At 32.0% G+C, this 15604-nt stretch overlaps 2 protein-coding genes across 4 annotated transcripts; one reads left to right on the forward strand and one right to left on the reverse strand.

Moving 5' to 3' along the window:
• The first annotated feature begins 2073 nt into the window (after positions 1–2073).
• Positions 2074–2643, forward strand: LOC120083955 (transcriptional regulator TAC1-like). Its single transcript, XM_039039860.1, has one exon. It carries the CDS (start codon positions 2074–2076, stop codon positions 2641–2643), a length of 570 nt encoding a protein of 189 aa, XP_038895788.1.
• A 4790-nt stretch (positions 2644–7433) lies between these two features.
• LOC120082592 (serine/arginine repetitive matrix protein 1) lies at positions 7434–14648 on the reverse strand. 3 transcript variants are annotated; one of them, XM_039037835.1, is made up of 11 exons: positions 14247–14648; positions 13749–13834; positions 13485–13607; positions 12948–13115; positions 12767–12853; positions 12496–12629; positions 10436–11539; positions 9093–9272; positions 8848–8934; positions 8473–8583; positions 7434–8308 (listed from the first exon to the last, which is right to left on the reverse strand). In XM_039037835.1, exons 3-11 carry the CDS (start codon positions 13599–13601, stop codon positions 7696–7698), a joined length of 2601 nt encoding a protein of 866 aa, XP_038893763.1. In that variant the 5' UTR covers positions 13602–13607; positions 13749–13834; positions 14247–14648; the 3' UTR covers positions 7434–7695. The 3 variants fall into 3 exon arrangements, with proteins under 3 accessions (XP_038893763.1, XP_038893762.1, XP_038893764.1); XM_039037834.1 differs by having other exon boundaries at positions 13745–13834; XM_039037836.1 differs by lacking the exons at positions 12948–13115; positions 13485–13607; positions 13749–13834; positions 14247–14648 and having other exon boundaries at positions 7461–8308; positions 12496–12680.
• Positions 14649–15604: the final 956 nt, after the last annotated feature.

The following is a 15604-nucleotide window of genomic DNA, read 5'->3' on the forward strand; positions in this document are numbered from 1 at the left end:
CGCTCAAACTCTCGCTGTCTCTCATAATCTCGCTCTCGAATTTGATTAGCTCATTAGCTCGTTATTTAGTCAGACTTGCTGAGATGACAAAATCCGTTTGAAAACAACAATATTTTCCTAAAAAAAAAAAGGAAGGTCAAGGGTTCAAAATTCGACATATCTAGGTCGAATTTTCAACCCTCGACTTATTTAAAACAACAATATTTTTACAAATAATTTGAAAACAACAATATTTCCCTAAATAGTTTCTAAAAGTACAATATCCTTTTAATTTTTCCGGATAACTATATATATGACCTAACATGGATTTTTATTGAGCCCTTGGCAAGAATACACTATTAAATTTTGTAAAACAAAATAGTTTTATGAGTTAAAATATCTTTTTTATCTTTTATAACATTGTAGTATAGGGGAACCGAACTTCATACCTCGAGTTGATAATACAAATTTATATCAATTGGTTTATTCATTTTTTACAATCGTCAATTGAGTTACGTTCATTTTTTATAAAATAGACCTATTGTTAATTAGTTTTTATTAAGCTTTTCTTTTAAAAATCAAATAGTCTTCATCAAAAGTCTTCCCTCTATAAATTTTGGATATATTCACATTCTTGGCATGAAAATTATTATTATTATCTGATTAATTTTAGTAAACAAAAAAACTTATCTTAAGATTTACCGAAAGGACAATTATTAAATTTTGATATTTAAAATAAATTTAAAATCGAATGAACCTCAAAATAAATATACTAAAAATGATATTTTTACCTAAAATTTGATTAGTAAGATTTAGTTTGATAATCATTTAATTTTTTAAAATTAAATTTATAAACATTATCTATTCATCAATGATCAGTTTATATATTTTTTTGTTATCCAATTTCTAATAATATTTTCAAAATCTAACCTAAATTTGGTTTTAAAAACTTAGATTTTGTTTTTAAAATCTAATCAGGAACAAAGTATTTTTTTTCACAAAGATGAAATCTCTAATTAAAAAATTAGGATGAAAGAATCATAAATTTCGAAAACATAAAATTAAAAATCAAACTGTTATCAAATGATGATATAAATTTTTATTTGTATTAAATCAATTATTGAAACAAAAATAAATAAATAAAACTCTAACTATTTAATAGGTGCATTAACACATGGCATAAAATTATATCAACCCCAGTTTAAATTGGTCGATTTTTTTTATTGTGGCTGTAAGCTAAATACCTAATATATCTAAATAGCTAATTTTTAGGTAAGTTTTAAAAATCGATATTGACGAAAATAAATCTCGATAGAAAAATCAATGAAATTTTTTTAAAAAAATATTAATTAATAAATAAACATGTTATACTTTATTAATACTTATTACTTATATAACTTGTATATTGTATTCATGTGAGTGACATTTTGTTACTTTTGTCTATGTTTCAACAAAAATTTACGTTAAGATAGATATATCGATTCATCCTTTTATGTTGATGTCATGAAATTCGTTGGAATGAGGTCTCATACTTTTCACTCTGGGGTTTAGAGAAGTATACAACAGAGATACGACACCTCTATTCTATATTTCTAAAGAAGTATACTCCTCTAATAATAAATTGTTCTTCCTCTATTCATAGACGTAGCTAACATACTATCAGTGAACCACTTAAATCTTTTTGTCGATTTTTTTTTGTTTTACGTTTTCTGTTTATCTTTAATTATTGATTTTTGAACATTTGAAAATATCAATAAAAATGTCGATATATTCCTGAGATTTTAATAACTTGGTTTAACTGATGTAATATATATATATATATATATATATATATAAAAGCTGTAATACACTGGAATAATTGAAGTTTATAGCAAATTATATTTTTCTAATTTGTATGTTTAAAATCATAAATTACTCCACCACACATGACCAAGTTTGGATGGTTGTTTGTCCTTTGGGTTGAATCTAAAATTATTATAAACATTCAATTTTTTTCCTTCTAATTTATAGTTCATTCCCTAAGGGAAGTTGGCCATAAATATTAATCTTTTCCAAACAAAGTTTGACTCTTTTTTTCTGTCTCTCTCTCTCTCCATGGAAATTGATCAACAAGATGCAAGCTGTGAGTATCAAGAAGAACAAAGTGGTGTAAATAAATCAGCAGCTAGATCTTATGAGTGCAATTTTTGCAAAAGAGGCTTCACAAATGCACAAGCTTTAGGAGGCCATATGAACATACATAGAAAAGAGAAGGCCAAGCTCAAGCAATCAATATCGTCGCCATCCTTGTCGTCATCATCGAACAAGATGGTTGTAGACATCCCGAAGATGATTCCGAGGACAACCCCACCACAGTTGCCATGGGTTGTCTCACCATCAATGAGTGAAGGTCATCGTCGAAGCGGAGGAGGTCGAGAAGAAACCCTAATTTCGGAAGAAGTTCAACAACTCCCACTTTTCGTCAAAAATACCTCAAATATGGATCAAAATTTGAAGATTCATCAAGTTCTTCCAATCGAGGTGGCTTCCGATCCGAAGCTAGGATCATCGTTTCGACACGGTTCTTCCATCTCCGAGCTGGATCTTGAGCTTAGATTAGGACCTGAGCCACAAAACTCAACTCCATCATCACTCTCTACTGGTAGGACTACACATTTCTTTTGAATTGATTGAAACTCATACTATATATGGAACATTGAGTTTAACTCATTCCATTTTTACCCAAAAAAAAAAAAAAGAATGACATATTCTTTGTTTATACATATTACCTCTTTTTTATCCTAAATGAATCACTCCATATTTAAGCAAAATTATAGAAATTTTCTTTTTTAGTATGATTTGCTTATTGGATATTCTGTCAATGGAAATTTGTTATTGTAAAAATAATAAGAAAAAAAAGGTTCCATTGTTGTATTTTGGTTCATAAATATTATTAATGTCAAAATCTTTTGGTATCAATCCATAAACTTAAACAAAGGGTTTAAATTTGTTGGCTATAGACTTGTGGCAAAGGGAAATGGAAAATGAAAACTGAAAGAAAGGGAAAACTTAGGGTTTTTAGCTTTGACTGGAATTTGGATAATAATATGGATTGTGTTTGGAAGTGGAAAGCTAGGGTTTTGTATAACAATGTCATATAAGATTCCAAAATATATCTAAGGAAATTGAGTTGTCTTATTCTTTGCAATGCACCCATAAAATTTTTATAGTTTAATTTGATTTTGGTTTTTCGGTTGTTGAAAATAACTAACATTGTATTTGGTAACGATTTTGTTTTTGGTTTTTTTATTCTTGAAATTTATGTTTGTTTTTTCTTGTTTTTTCAATTATATTTTTCACCTTTGTTAAATAAACATTTGAATTTTTAAAGTTAAATTCTAAAAACAAAATAAATTTTGTAAAACTATTATTTAGACCTAATTTGGTTTAATAACCATTTGACTTTTTGTTTTAAAGAATTGTACTTGTTTCACACATGTATACTTTCTTGATCATGATTTCATATATTCTCTATGAAAACATAGGAATTCTTAGCCAAATTCCAAAAAAGAAAACAAATTTTAAGTATACCTATTTTTTTTTAGTTTATCCAAATTTTGATTTTGAAACACTCTTAAAATGTAGACAGCAAAGCATACAAATAAACATATAAAAGTGGTGTTTATAGGATTAATTTTCAAAAATTAAAACCTCATTTGTTAACCATTTTGTTTTTTGTTTTTATTTTTTAAAATTAAGTCTATTTCATCTAAATTTCTTACAATGATTTGTATCTTTTTTAACTACAATTGTTTTTCTTAGCCAAATTCTAAAAACAAAAACAACTTTTTGAAAGCTATTTTTTTATTTCTCAAAGTTTGGCTTAGCTTTTTAAATCATTAGTGAAAAGTAGATAACAAAAGAAGAAATTTTGAGGTGAAATTAGTATCCATATGCTTAATTTTCAAAAAAAAAAACAAAAAAAAATAATTACTAAACGAGACCTTATTAAATAGTTATCAAATGAGACCTTAGTTTTCAAAACTTAGTTTGATTTTTAAAGCCATTAGTAGAAAGTGAATAACAAAACATAAAAAACTTATGAGTGGAAGCGTAGTGTTTATAAAATTAATTTTCACTAATAAAAAAAAAATTGAACGGTTATCAAATTGAGCTAAGCTTATAAATATTACTTCCATTTATAAGTTTTTTTTTCTCTCTTACTCGTGTTTTTAAACTTCAAGTCTAAGTTGTATAAAGGTAGTTTGTAAAAATAAGTATATATTCTTTTTAAATTGGTTAGGAATCTAAATGTTTCCTTAAGAAAAGTGAAAATGTAGTAACAAATAATAATGTCCAAAAATTAAAAATTAAAAATGATATTATTGGCAAAATTTGAATATTAGGAAATGAAGATACATTATTTTCCAAATGGCTTGTTTTTTTTTTCGAAAAAAAAAACAAACAAACAAATGATCCTGACCGACCGATGATCACTCCTAAGTAGATCGATCATCTTAAAATATTAAAATTTAATGACTAAATTCATAATTTTGAAAGTCGAGTAGGGGTGTTCAAAAAACCCGATAACTCGAAAAAACCGATCAACCTAATCCAACCCATGTAGTTTGGGTTGTATTCAAATAAATGAAAATTTTATGGGTTGGGTTGATCCATCAGTTCACCTAATATAACTCAAACCAACTCGACCCAACCTGAATTTATTATTAACTTTAAAATATATTTTATTGTAACTTATAACACAATTATTTATACATATATTGATTTTAATTTTATTTAACTCCAATATTTTTTTTAATAATTTATTCTTTAACAGCTCTTAAAGGTAATTTCTTTGCACTTTAGAAAGAAAATTTTCACTATATAAATTAAGATTGAGTTGTTAATCTCAATTCAATATATGAAAATAATTAAATTAAATTTTTACATATTTACGTTTTGCTTCTTTTTATAACAAAATTTTAAATAAATGATCTGATTAGCCTAAACCAACCCAACCCAAATATTTCATGGTTGGGTTGGGTTTGGTTCATTTTTTAATAAATGGTTAATTGGGTTGAAGGAATTTGCAACTCGAACAATTGGGTTGGGTCTAAAACGTCTTTCAACCCAACTCAATCTAACTCATGAACACCCCTACTAAATAGACATAATTCTCAAAGTTCTAAGACTAAATTTGTAATTTAATTAACAAAAAAAAAAAACATACACATATGTAATTTGAAATCAATATGTTTTATACATGTGTACATCAACAAATCCACTCAACCAAAGAGAACATAACTCAACCGTAATTGACATGTGTTTCTTTTTTTTTAAGTTAGAGGTTCAAATTCTCATTACCCCCAACTATTGTGCAAAAAAAAAAATTATTACTATTAGAAGTGCAAACAATGTCTCATATTAAGTAGTGAAGACAACTATCATTTATCCCTATTGGTATGAGGTATTTTGAGTGGTTCCAAAAAGCATGGTCATAAGACTTTATGGTCAAAGTAAACAATAATCATACCATTGCAAAAAATGTGGAACTTCGTTGTCCCCATCAGTTGTTTAGTTACACAATAGTTTTATTTTCAAAATTAAGTTTTCAAAACCAGAAATTAGTTCTTAAAAATATGTTCTAATTTTTCGAATTTGACTAGGGTGTTTATTTAAAAAGATGAAAATTATAATAAAGTAAGAGAAGAATCCAGCATAAATTATTTTTAAAAAAAATAAAATAAAATGATTACCAAACGAAGTTTAGAAGGTAATCCTAAGGATAAAGGTTGATAAAAACTAAACACCTAATCATTACAAAGTAAAATTTCCTTTTATTCAATTTTCAAAACTTGATTTGATTTTTGAAAATATTAGTAGAAAGTTATGAGTAAAAATAGTGTTTATAAGATTAAATTTCAAAGCTAACAACTAAAAACTAATACCTCGTTTGGTAACCATTTTAGTTTTTTATTTTACGTTATTTTATTTTATTTTAAAATTAAGCTTCTAAACTCTATTTTTACCTCTATTTTCTATGTTATATTGTCTACATTTTATCAATATTTTTTAAAAATCAAGCCAAAATTTGAAAACTAAAAACAAATAGTTTACTAAAAACTTGTTTTTGTTTTTAGATTTCGACTAAGAATTCAGATGTACTACAAGGAAAGTGAAAATCATGATAAGAAAATTGAAAGAAAACAAGCAAAAAAACAAAATAGTTATCAAACGGACCCTATGTTTTTGTTTTTTCGTTATTGAAAATTAAACCTATAAATAGTATTTTCATCTATTTGTTTCTATGTATTGTTGTATACATTTTATAAGCATTCTCAAATCAAAGCGAACTTTAAAAAAAAATAATAATAAATAAAAAATAAAAAGTAGCTTAAAAAAATTATTTTAGAAAATTGGCTTGCAATTAAAATATAGGAAATATGAAAACCCAGATTATGAAAAAAAAACCACAATTTTCAAAAACCTAAAACCAATTGGTTATCAAACCGTCCTTTAATATTATATTTTCTATTTAAAAAAAAAAAAATAAGTCTACAAATAGCACTTGCGTCTATTTATTTCTATATTAGGTTGTCTACATTTTAGAAGTGTTTTCAAAATCAAAGCCAAATTTTTAACTAATAAAATAGTTTTCAAAAACTACTTGTTTTTTTAAATTTGCTAAAAGTTCATATGTTTACGTGGGATGTATGAAAACCACATTAATAAGTTTACCGAAAACTTATTTTTGTTTTTAAATTTTGACTAAGAATTCATATGTGCTTCAAGGAGAGTGGAAATCATTATAAAAAAAATTGAAAGAACATGCTTAAATTTCATAAACAAGCTACCCAACATGACCCGAGTTTTTTTTTATTATTATTAAAAATTAAATCTATAAACAATACTTCCATCTATTTGTTTCCATGTGGTGTTGTCTACATTTTATAAATATTCTCAAAATTAAAGCTAACTTTTAAAAACTTAAAAAAAAAAAAAAAAAAAAAAAAAAAAAAAAAAACCTTAGGAATTATGAAAACTAAAATTATGAGGAAACAACCCCAATTTTCTAAAACCGAAAACCAATTGGTCATCAAACAACCCCTTAATTTTCTATTAATCTATGAATAACACTTCCATCTACTTATTTCTTTTGTTGTCTATACTTTAGATGTGTCTTCAAAATCAACGCCAGTTTTTTAACTATAAAAAGTAGCTTTCAAAAACTACTCGCCTTTTAAAATTCGCTAAAATTCGAACCTTTACTCAAGTATGAAAACCACACATAAAAAGTGGTCTTTTTTTCCAAGGTTCAAGGGCAATAAAAAGCTACATAACATTGAGTAAAACGTTCGATAAAATTTTCTCTAGTAGCTAAAAACTTGAATGCCATAAAAGATTCAATAGCAAAATGAAAGGACCTTGATCCCTGCAATGTAGATATCATCGCCCTTCTAGATGGCCCCAAAAGAAGCTCAAGAAAGCCAAGAAGCCCATCATGCTTCCATCAGATGGAAACTTTACTCATTAATTCAAGTAGCAAGATCTGTTTTGAGTTTGCATTCAAATGAACATCCATGAAAATCACCATTTATCGATTCAGCCTCATGGCGTTAAGGGAAGCTACAGATGAACAAAGTAACCCTTGTGTGGAGATGTGTTTGATACAAACTATTCTGAAATTTAAGATACTTCCCGAGGATTGACAAGATAATGTACCGGAAATAAATAAATTCAGGACCTTGTCCCTTTCCTTGCATTGAATGATTCCAGTGCCTTCTTCCTTAACTCGATCTCTAGCCTTCTGTGCTCAGCCTCGTCTGCACCATCGCTGTGATAAGACCCTTCCTTTGCAACTCGATCGTCATCCGAGTAATCATCACTGAGGTTCTTAGCTTTCGTCTTCTCTGCACGCCGCTCTTCCTTTTTGCGCCGTCGCTCTTCACGTTTTTGGCGCTTCTTCTCCTTCCGCAACCTCCTCTCCTCCTTCTTTCTCCTCCTGGCCTCCTTCCTTTCCAATTCAGTATCATAGCTGTCTTCAGAGTCGGAAGAAGTGTCACGCCTGTCTGATTTTCTGTGTCTTTTCTTCTCCTTACTTCCAGTTTTACGCTTATAGCTTTCCTCCAAGTCAGAATCTGAGCCCTCGCTCCGGTTATGATTATTTTCGACTGACGAAGGCTCAGTTTCCTTGGCCTTACTTCGACGTGAGTAGCTTTTTTCATCATGTTTTACACCTTCTCTTGAATATGACAGCTGCTGCTCCTCAACAAGTGAAGGTTCTTTGTGTGATGATGAAGATTTTTGCTGATCGGGACTACCAGGCACCTCCCGTCGAGAATGCTTATTACTAAAAAATAAATATAAAACAAAAACAAGAGTAACGGGCATGTAACTTCACGTATAAACGATTAAAATATCTTAATCATTTTGCAAGAGATAGAGAATGAGGTCTTTAATTCTTGATATTTCTTTCTAAATTCCAAAGCATCAGGGACAAGTCCGTAAACTAACCTTCCAGGTGAAGGGACTTTGACATCCGCAAGAGAATCTTTCATCTTACCGACAATTGAAGAATTCAGTGATTTTCTCAATGAAGACCCAGATTCAAGATTCTCACTCTCCCTACAAGGAATATAATTTAAAAAATATTCCAGAAAAGAAAAACCCGTTAGTGACAATTTAGTTAAATAGATCGAAATTAAGGATCAAATACATCGACGTATCTATTGTTATATCCAAATGAATCGGAGAGTTTAATATCAATTCTTAATTTGGAAGTAGAAACAAACCAATTCTTAATTTAAATAATTTTTACAAGTTTCTTTAGTCGACATCAATATTTAAATCCTTAATGAATTGTGTATTAGCTCAAATAATTAAATTCACCTAGTGTAGGTGGCCTCTTCTTCCTCTGCCCTTGTTGAATGATTGTCACGACGATGCTGCTTTGCCCGTGATCGTGGAGAACTTAACCTACAATCATAGGTAAATTGCTCCTTTATCTTCCTAGGATAACTAAGAACAAGATCTAGATGACCTCCCAAAGATACGAGTATATAAACCAAAAAAAGCTTGAAAGATCATCAAATAGAAATACAACAGGCATTATGATAAAGTAGACAAATGACCACCTCCTATCATCACTAGCACTCCTTGTAACTGGTGGAGAATTTGCCGGCGCTGGAGACCTCTCCAAAGACGATGATGAAGCTCGTGATCTGTTATTGGAATTATTCAATTCCCTAACATCCCTTTGTGGCGATCTTAAAGATCTGGAAGGTAGTCGGGATGCTGAAGATGTCTGAACATTTCTGTATCACAATTTTAAGATGTGAACAAAACCATGAACAAACCTTAATCATCTGAAAGACATCAAGAAAAAGGAAGATTATGTGCATATTAATCCCACAAGGGAATCATATGATCTCAGAACACTGAAAACTACAGGATATTGTTTTTATCCATCCAGAACGTGTGCGTGGAGACAAATCAGAAGGTTACAAAAGAGGCTACACAAACAGACAGGTAAATAGAAGCCAAAACAAGCAAACCTAAGTACACAAAAAAGGACTTCCATCCAAAAGAATAAGATCTAAAGAATAATATCGAACGTAGGCCTTAAAAACAAAAGACCAAAAAGAGACATTAAACTTGACAAGAGACCAAATCTCTTCTAAACATATCTGAATCCTTTAGAAATTCACCTAATCCTTCCAAATGCTCCAAAGAATGTCAAAAAAAATCCAACCCCTATCATAAAACAGATGAATAAAACCCACCATCAAATGGCAATCTTATGAGCCAAAACAAATACTAAAAGAATACAAAATAGAACTAGCAAACTGACATCCAAGAATTTGATCCAAATCTTTAAACACTCCTCTACAAAAAAATAGTAATAATGATAAAATGGGTCGTCCCTAACAGCAGGGCCAACAGGGAAAACTGCCTCTGAGGACCAGTATCATGAAGTGATCCTATAAGTTTGCCTTTAGGATACTACTATGCTGTGCCGAGACCACTGTAGTTTCCATTTATGGCCAGGACAATTAGAGGCCTTGTCCTTGACTACCTGCTGGCCTACCTCTTAATTGAATTGAAACATCTTTCAAAGGCAAAGAAGAAATCAAAAATCGGATTGAAAGCCTGCAAACTAATTTTCTTTAGAAGCTTCACTATGACATTTATTTGTAATGTTCTCGACATAAAATATCAAGTTAAAATAATTCACAAATTCAAGCACTAAAATGTTTCAACCACAGGCTGCAAATTTATTCTACTGTAGATGGCTAGTACTCTTACCATTTAGCAGTTTTGTTCAACAAATTACTAACATAGCTTGTATTAGGTATAATTCTTAACATAAGACCAAATTGTGTGTACTTATTGCAGACAATCATCAAATACATATGCGGTCAAGTAGGTAGAAACTATCACTTCAGGATGCAAGCTTAACATAACAAAAGTGAATTACCTGCTTCTGTCCATGGGAGATTGAGACAGAGACCTCCTCTGATGTGCAGATTTTACTTTGACAGGCGATAGGTTTCCCTGCTCCTCTGATGAATAACTCCGATCATACGTGGATCTATGACTGTGTTGAGAAGGACTTGATCTCTTGCGATGTCCTGGAGATGACCTTTGTGGCAATGGAGGAGATTTGCTTAAAGAGGTTGATGGAGATCTACGTTCCTGAGGTGAGGGTGTTCTGCGATGATGAAGTGGTGATGACCTATCCAATTTCCGTACTGGTGATGGTGAAGGTGACATAGGTCGTCGAACAGGAGAACGGGACTTGTGGCTTTTAATAGGTGAGGGCGACCTACGGTAACGCTCCAGAGATGGCAATCTACGACGATGTGATGGAGATGGCGATCTACGGCGACGCACATAGGAAGGTGATTTTCGACGATATGGAGATGGTGACCTATGACGTCGTGGTGGAGATGGTGACCTTCGACGTCGTATCGGAGATGGAGACCTTCGGCGTCGTATAGGTGATGGAGACCTATGGCGCCGTCCTGGTGATGGTGACCTACGACGCCGTCCTAGTGACGGTGAGCTACGACGCCGTCCTGGTGACGGTGACCTACGACGTCGTCCTGGTGATGGTGACCTACGACGCCACTCTGGTGATGGTGATCTACGATACCATTTAGGTGATGGCAATCTACGACGTCGAACAGGTGAAGGTGAATGACGACGTCTAATTGGTGATAGTGACCTGCGATGCCCTGTGGGTGATGGTGATCTATTATGCTTATCAAGTGATGGTGACCTTCGATGCACAGGTGATGATGATAGACGTTGCACTGGCGAAGATGACCGATATGGTGATTTGCGATGAGGAGATGGTGAACTATGTTGAGAAGGAGAACGCAATTGGCGCATTGCTGGAGAAAGAGATTTACGATGTGAAGTATCTCTGGACCTTCTCCTCGAATGTGATGATCTATGTCGAGGAGAGAATGAATCACGATGGTCCCTTCGCCGTGGACTGTTAGACAATCTTCCTCGTGAAAAAGAACGTCGTCTTCGTTGAGGTGATCGAGACAGACTCCTTGACTCGTGTCTATCACTAAAAAAATATGTCAAAAGCATTTGCATTAGTACAACCTAAGGGGATTCTAAAAAGCTCCATAGTAACCACATAGTTCTGTTTAAAAAAAAATTATTGTCATTGTACAAATAAACATATGCATCACTGAAATTTAGAAATGACAAGAAAATAATGTGAGGCACCCTTTTAACAAATATAAATTCATTAATTGCATTGGATCACTATCATTATATCAAAAATAGGAAACGTACTTTGAGTAACTTCTAGAATTAGAAATCAGCTGGCTTAAAGACCTTGAAGGTGAGCCTTTGCAAAAGACCCAAGCCACATACTTACAAATTTGTCAAATGTGACCTACGAAATATGATAAGAACTTTCAAAAGGACAGTATGCATACATTTAAAAAATAACCTAGGAGATGTAGGAGATCGAACAGCTAAATGAGACCTAGAGACCCTGTTAAAACATATTATAAGTTCTTACTCATTCCATAATTTGATGGTCATAGGAAACAAAATACTTTCTAGTTTCTAGTTTCTAGTTTCTCCTCTAAGGAAAGAATCTTGGTCAGTTGTAGTTTAAGCTTGGCAATAAAATTATACAACATCAGACATGTATATCATTGTCAAAGAAGAGACTTCTAGTCAAGAATCTGGTTGAAGATTCCTGGGCACTTTCAGGAAGACAAAATGCAGGACAAGTTTCTAGCACGTACAAACTAAAATGACAATCCATCTTAAAGTGGCAGAAATTTTATCAATCGCAAATTAAATATTATCATATTTAAGACTCCCACAGCTACAAAATATGTCCTTGCCCAAGAGAATTCTCAAGTCACAATATTTTTTTGATAAGTGAGAATATTGACTTTGTCATATGTTAAAGGTACAAAAATGCTTCTTCGTCATATAATAAAAGGTACAAAAACAAATCATTGCACTAAAGCTGAAAATCAGTTTATTGTAATATATTACCTGCTTCTCCCCCTAACACCATTTCTTTTTTCAGCCACTTCCTCGTCCTCTGGATGATTTCTCATAGCCCTTGAGCGCACATTCTTTGACATAGGCTCCAAAACAGAATTGGACACCTTTTCAGCCCCATCGTCCTACAGTAGTTTGAGGTAAAGGACATGAACCCAAATAATTGCAGAAGCTAGCTGAATGCCAGAGGAAATACAGAGAAAAGTTATGACCAAAAACCAATTTAAATCAATTATAACTCCAACATGAATAAAAAATTTACCATATTCTTCGATCTCTGCTCCTCAATTTCTCGATTTTCCTTCTCTCTCTTTTTCTGAATTTCATTTGCAAGAAAATCTGTCTCTGCCTATAATAATCAAAGGGAACTAGTCAATAGAAAGACACCAAGCAAGTAATCTAAGTAACTACTAGCAGTACAATAAATATGAAATTCTAGAAACCTTCTTCTTCCTAATTTCTTCTTCTTTGGCATCCAAAAATTGTTGAGGTACACCACTGGCATTCTTCTGGGCACTGAGAAGTAGTATCCAAAGCTCTTTCATAAACTTCACAGTATTCTTTTCCATGAACCCAGTGAGTTGTATTTGAACTTCCTTCCCATTTACTTCCTGCACCAAAGCAGTTAATTGATGCAAATTGAACAGTACAAATTAAATCATTTCTGTAGAATATATATTTTAGCAAATTGGGACAGCCACAATTCATCTGCCACATGCCACTAGTGTAGTACGGCTTGAGCAGAGCCACCATTATCAAAAAGGAACAATCAAATATCACATAATGCAATTATAATAAGAAAGTCTGAAAGGATACAACGGCTCCGTGGATGATACAATTTTTTACCATCCCAAAAGTTGATGTTTGATCTCTCATCCCGCAATTGTTAAACTCACAAAAAGTAAGAAGAAAATTGTGGAATAAAATATTGAGGTAGCTTGAAATTGCCTGAAATTCTACTGTAAAATTCTTGTTATTACCTTGCCATCCAAAAGGCCATATATAAAGTTAATAAGAACTTCATCTTCAAACCCAAGAAGCTCAGTCACCCTCGTAGCAATCCACGGCCTGATAACATCCATCTTCACCTTTGTCATATCCACCTAAAACACATCGCTCGTGCTTAAGAATTACTGATTAGCCCTTAAAATAATTAATCATTCATAGCAACATAAAACAAACATCTGTGACAATTAAATAACCAACACGTAATAACAATTGCAAGACGAAAAAAACAAACCAACTGGTCTAGTTCAGCAGGGAACTTTTGTGTCTTCAACAGCTTTGCTTGCTTGTTCGAAAAACGAGTGTCTTGGTCCGCAGACGTACCCTAGTTAATGATAATGAAACAAAGAAAAACATCCATGAAACCTCGAGAAAACACTGGAGGGTATGAGTACAATGAGATGGATACCAAAACCATACATGAACAATCCACAATCAAAGATAAATTAATTATGAATTGATTTTTTAATCTCATCTAACAAGAGAAAGAACGATTCTTGTAGCTAGAACACAACATAATCATAAACAAAAACAAGAAGATGCGAAGTCCTCCGACTTGACAATGAAAGTGAAAGCTACATAAAAAGAACTTGTCCCATCAAACAGAACTAAATCCCAAACACTCCCCAGCCAAACGTAAACGCTTAGCTTCGGAAACACGCAGATTCGTTTCGATTCAAATAAAAACCCATAAAAAGGAGCTGAAAACTAAGTTATAAGTGCAATTAGATCATTACCCGGAAAAACCCGCCAGACATTTTCTAGGGTTTTTGGTGGGAACCAAGGTGGGTCTGTTGAGATGGTGAGAGAGAGACAGTGGAGAAGGAATTAGGGTTAGTTGGAGTACATCTGCAAGTGGTGCTTGTAAGCGATGGCTTGGGGAGAAACTGAAGGAGAGAAGAAGCTCCGAATACTCCCCGACAGTTGCAGCTATGGCGAGAGCTTGCAAGTGACTCGCAGCCGAAACGAATTGGACTGAACTCAGCTCTCGATTAATCTGCAAAGACGATTCGAAACGACGGACGGAACCATCAATTGGGAATCTTGCACTCTTTTATCGTCGTCGTTATTCAACCTCGTGGAATTAGGGCAAGATTATTTGTATGAAAAATATCGAGGGTTGGTTTACTTCTTGGGCTGTGTTTCAGATATAAAAAAATGTTAAATTATAAAAAATTTTGCATTTTGTGTCCAAAATACTTTTGAAAATTCCAATGTTTCAAAAATACTCTAAATTTAAAATATATATATATATATATATCCTTACAATTAGTTTCAGAGAAAAAATATATTTAATCTAATAAAAATTTAAAAATATCTTTACCATTGATATTTGAACAAAAATCTTTAATTCTTCGTGAAAAAAATGACTTTAAAACTTTTTTAAAATATTAAAAAATGTTTCTATTGATGAATTTGTTTTAAATTTTTTAAATTTGAAAAGAACCAATTTTAAAATAAATTATATAGATATCTCCATTTTCTTCCTATAGCTACTCTCATAATTCTCTTAATTTTCTAATTTTTAGCTTGAACTAATTTTCTAAAAACCAACATTTTAAGTTAAAACATAAAATACCAAAAAAATTTCACAATCAAAATCTCTTCTTGAAACATACCAAAACGATAAATAGACAAATAAAAAAAGTATCACCTTAAATCGTGTTGGTTCTTAAGAATTTAATATTTATTTTAGTTCTTATATAGGTTATCGAGCAAAAAAAGTCGAGACGTTTCGGATGCAGTTTGGACTTAAATGAAACAATTAGCAAGCAACGGGAGGTAAAACGGTGAAATCAAATAAGGGGAGGTACGACGTTGTGCAAGTGCTACAACACTTGTGCCCCGCGCCATTCGTAGAGACAGTTTGCCAGACAAACGTTGCAGTCCTGCCCTATGGCACCACATCACTCTCTATTTGACATGCGTGCATGAAGAGGCACTCCTTCCAATTTGCTCTCCAAGGCACTTCATGAGGTGGCCTTCAGTATCGCAGTGTTTTGGTATGTTTTGATTGTTAAGAAAATTGGTGTAAGCTAAAAATTGAAAAATTAAGAGAAATGTGAGAGTACTATATGTACGATAAATAGTCAAA

Source organism: Benincasa hispida, chromosome 8 (genome assembly GCF_009727055.1).
Source record: "Benincasa hispida cultivar B227 chromosome 8, ASM972705v1, whole genome shotgun sequence".
Taxonomy (NCBI): domain Eukaryota; kingdom Viridiplantae; phylum Streptophyta; class Magnoliopsida; order Cucurbitales; family Cucurbitaceae; genus Benincasa; species Benincasa hispida.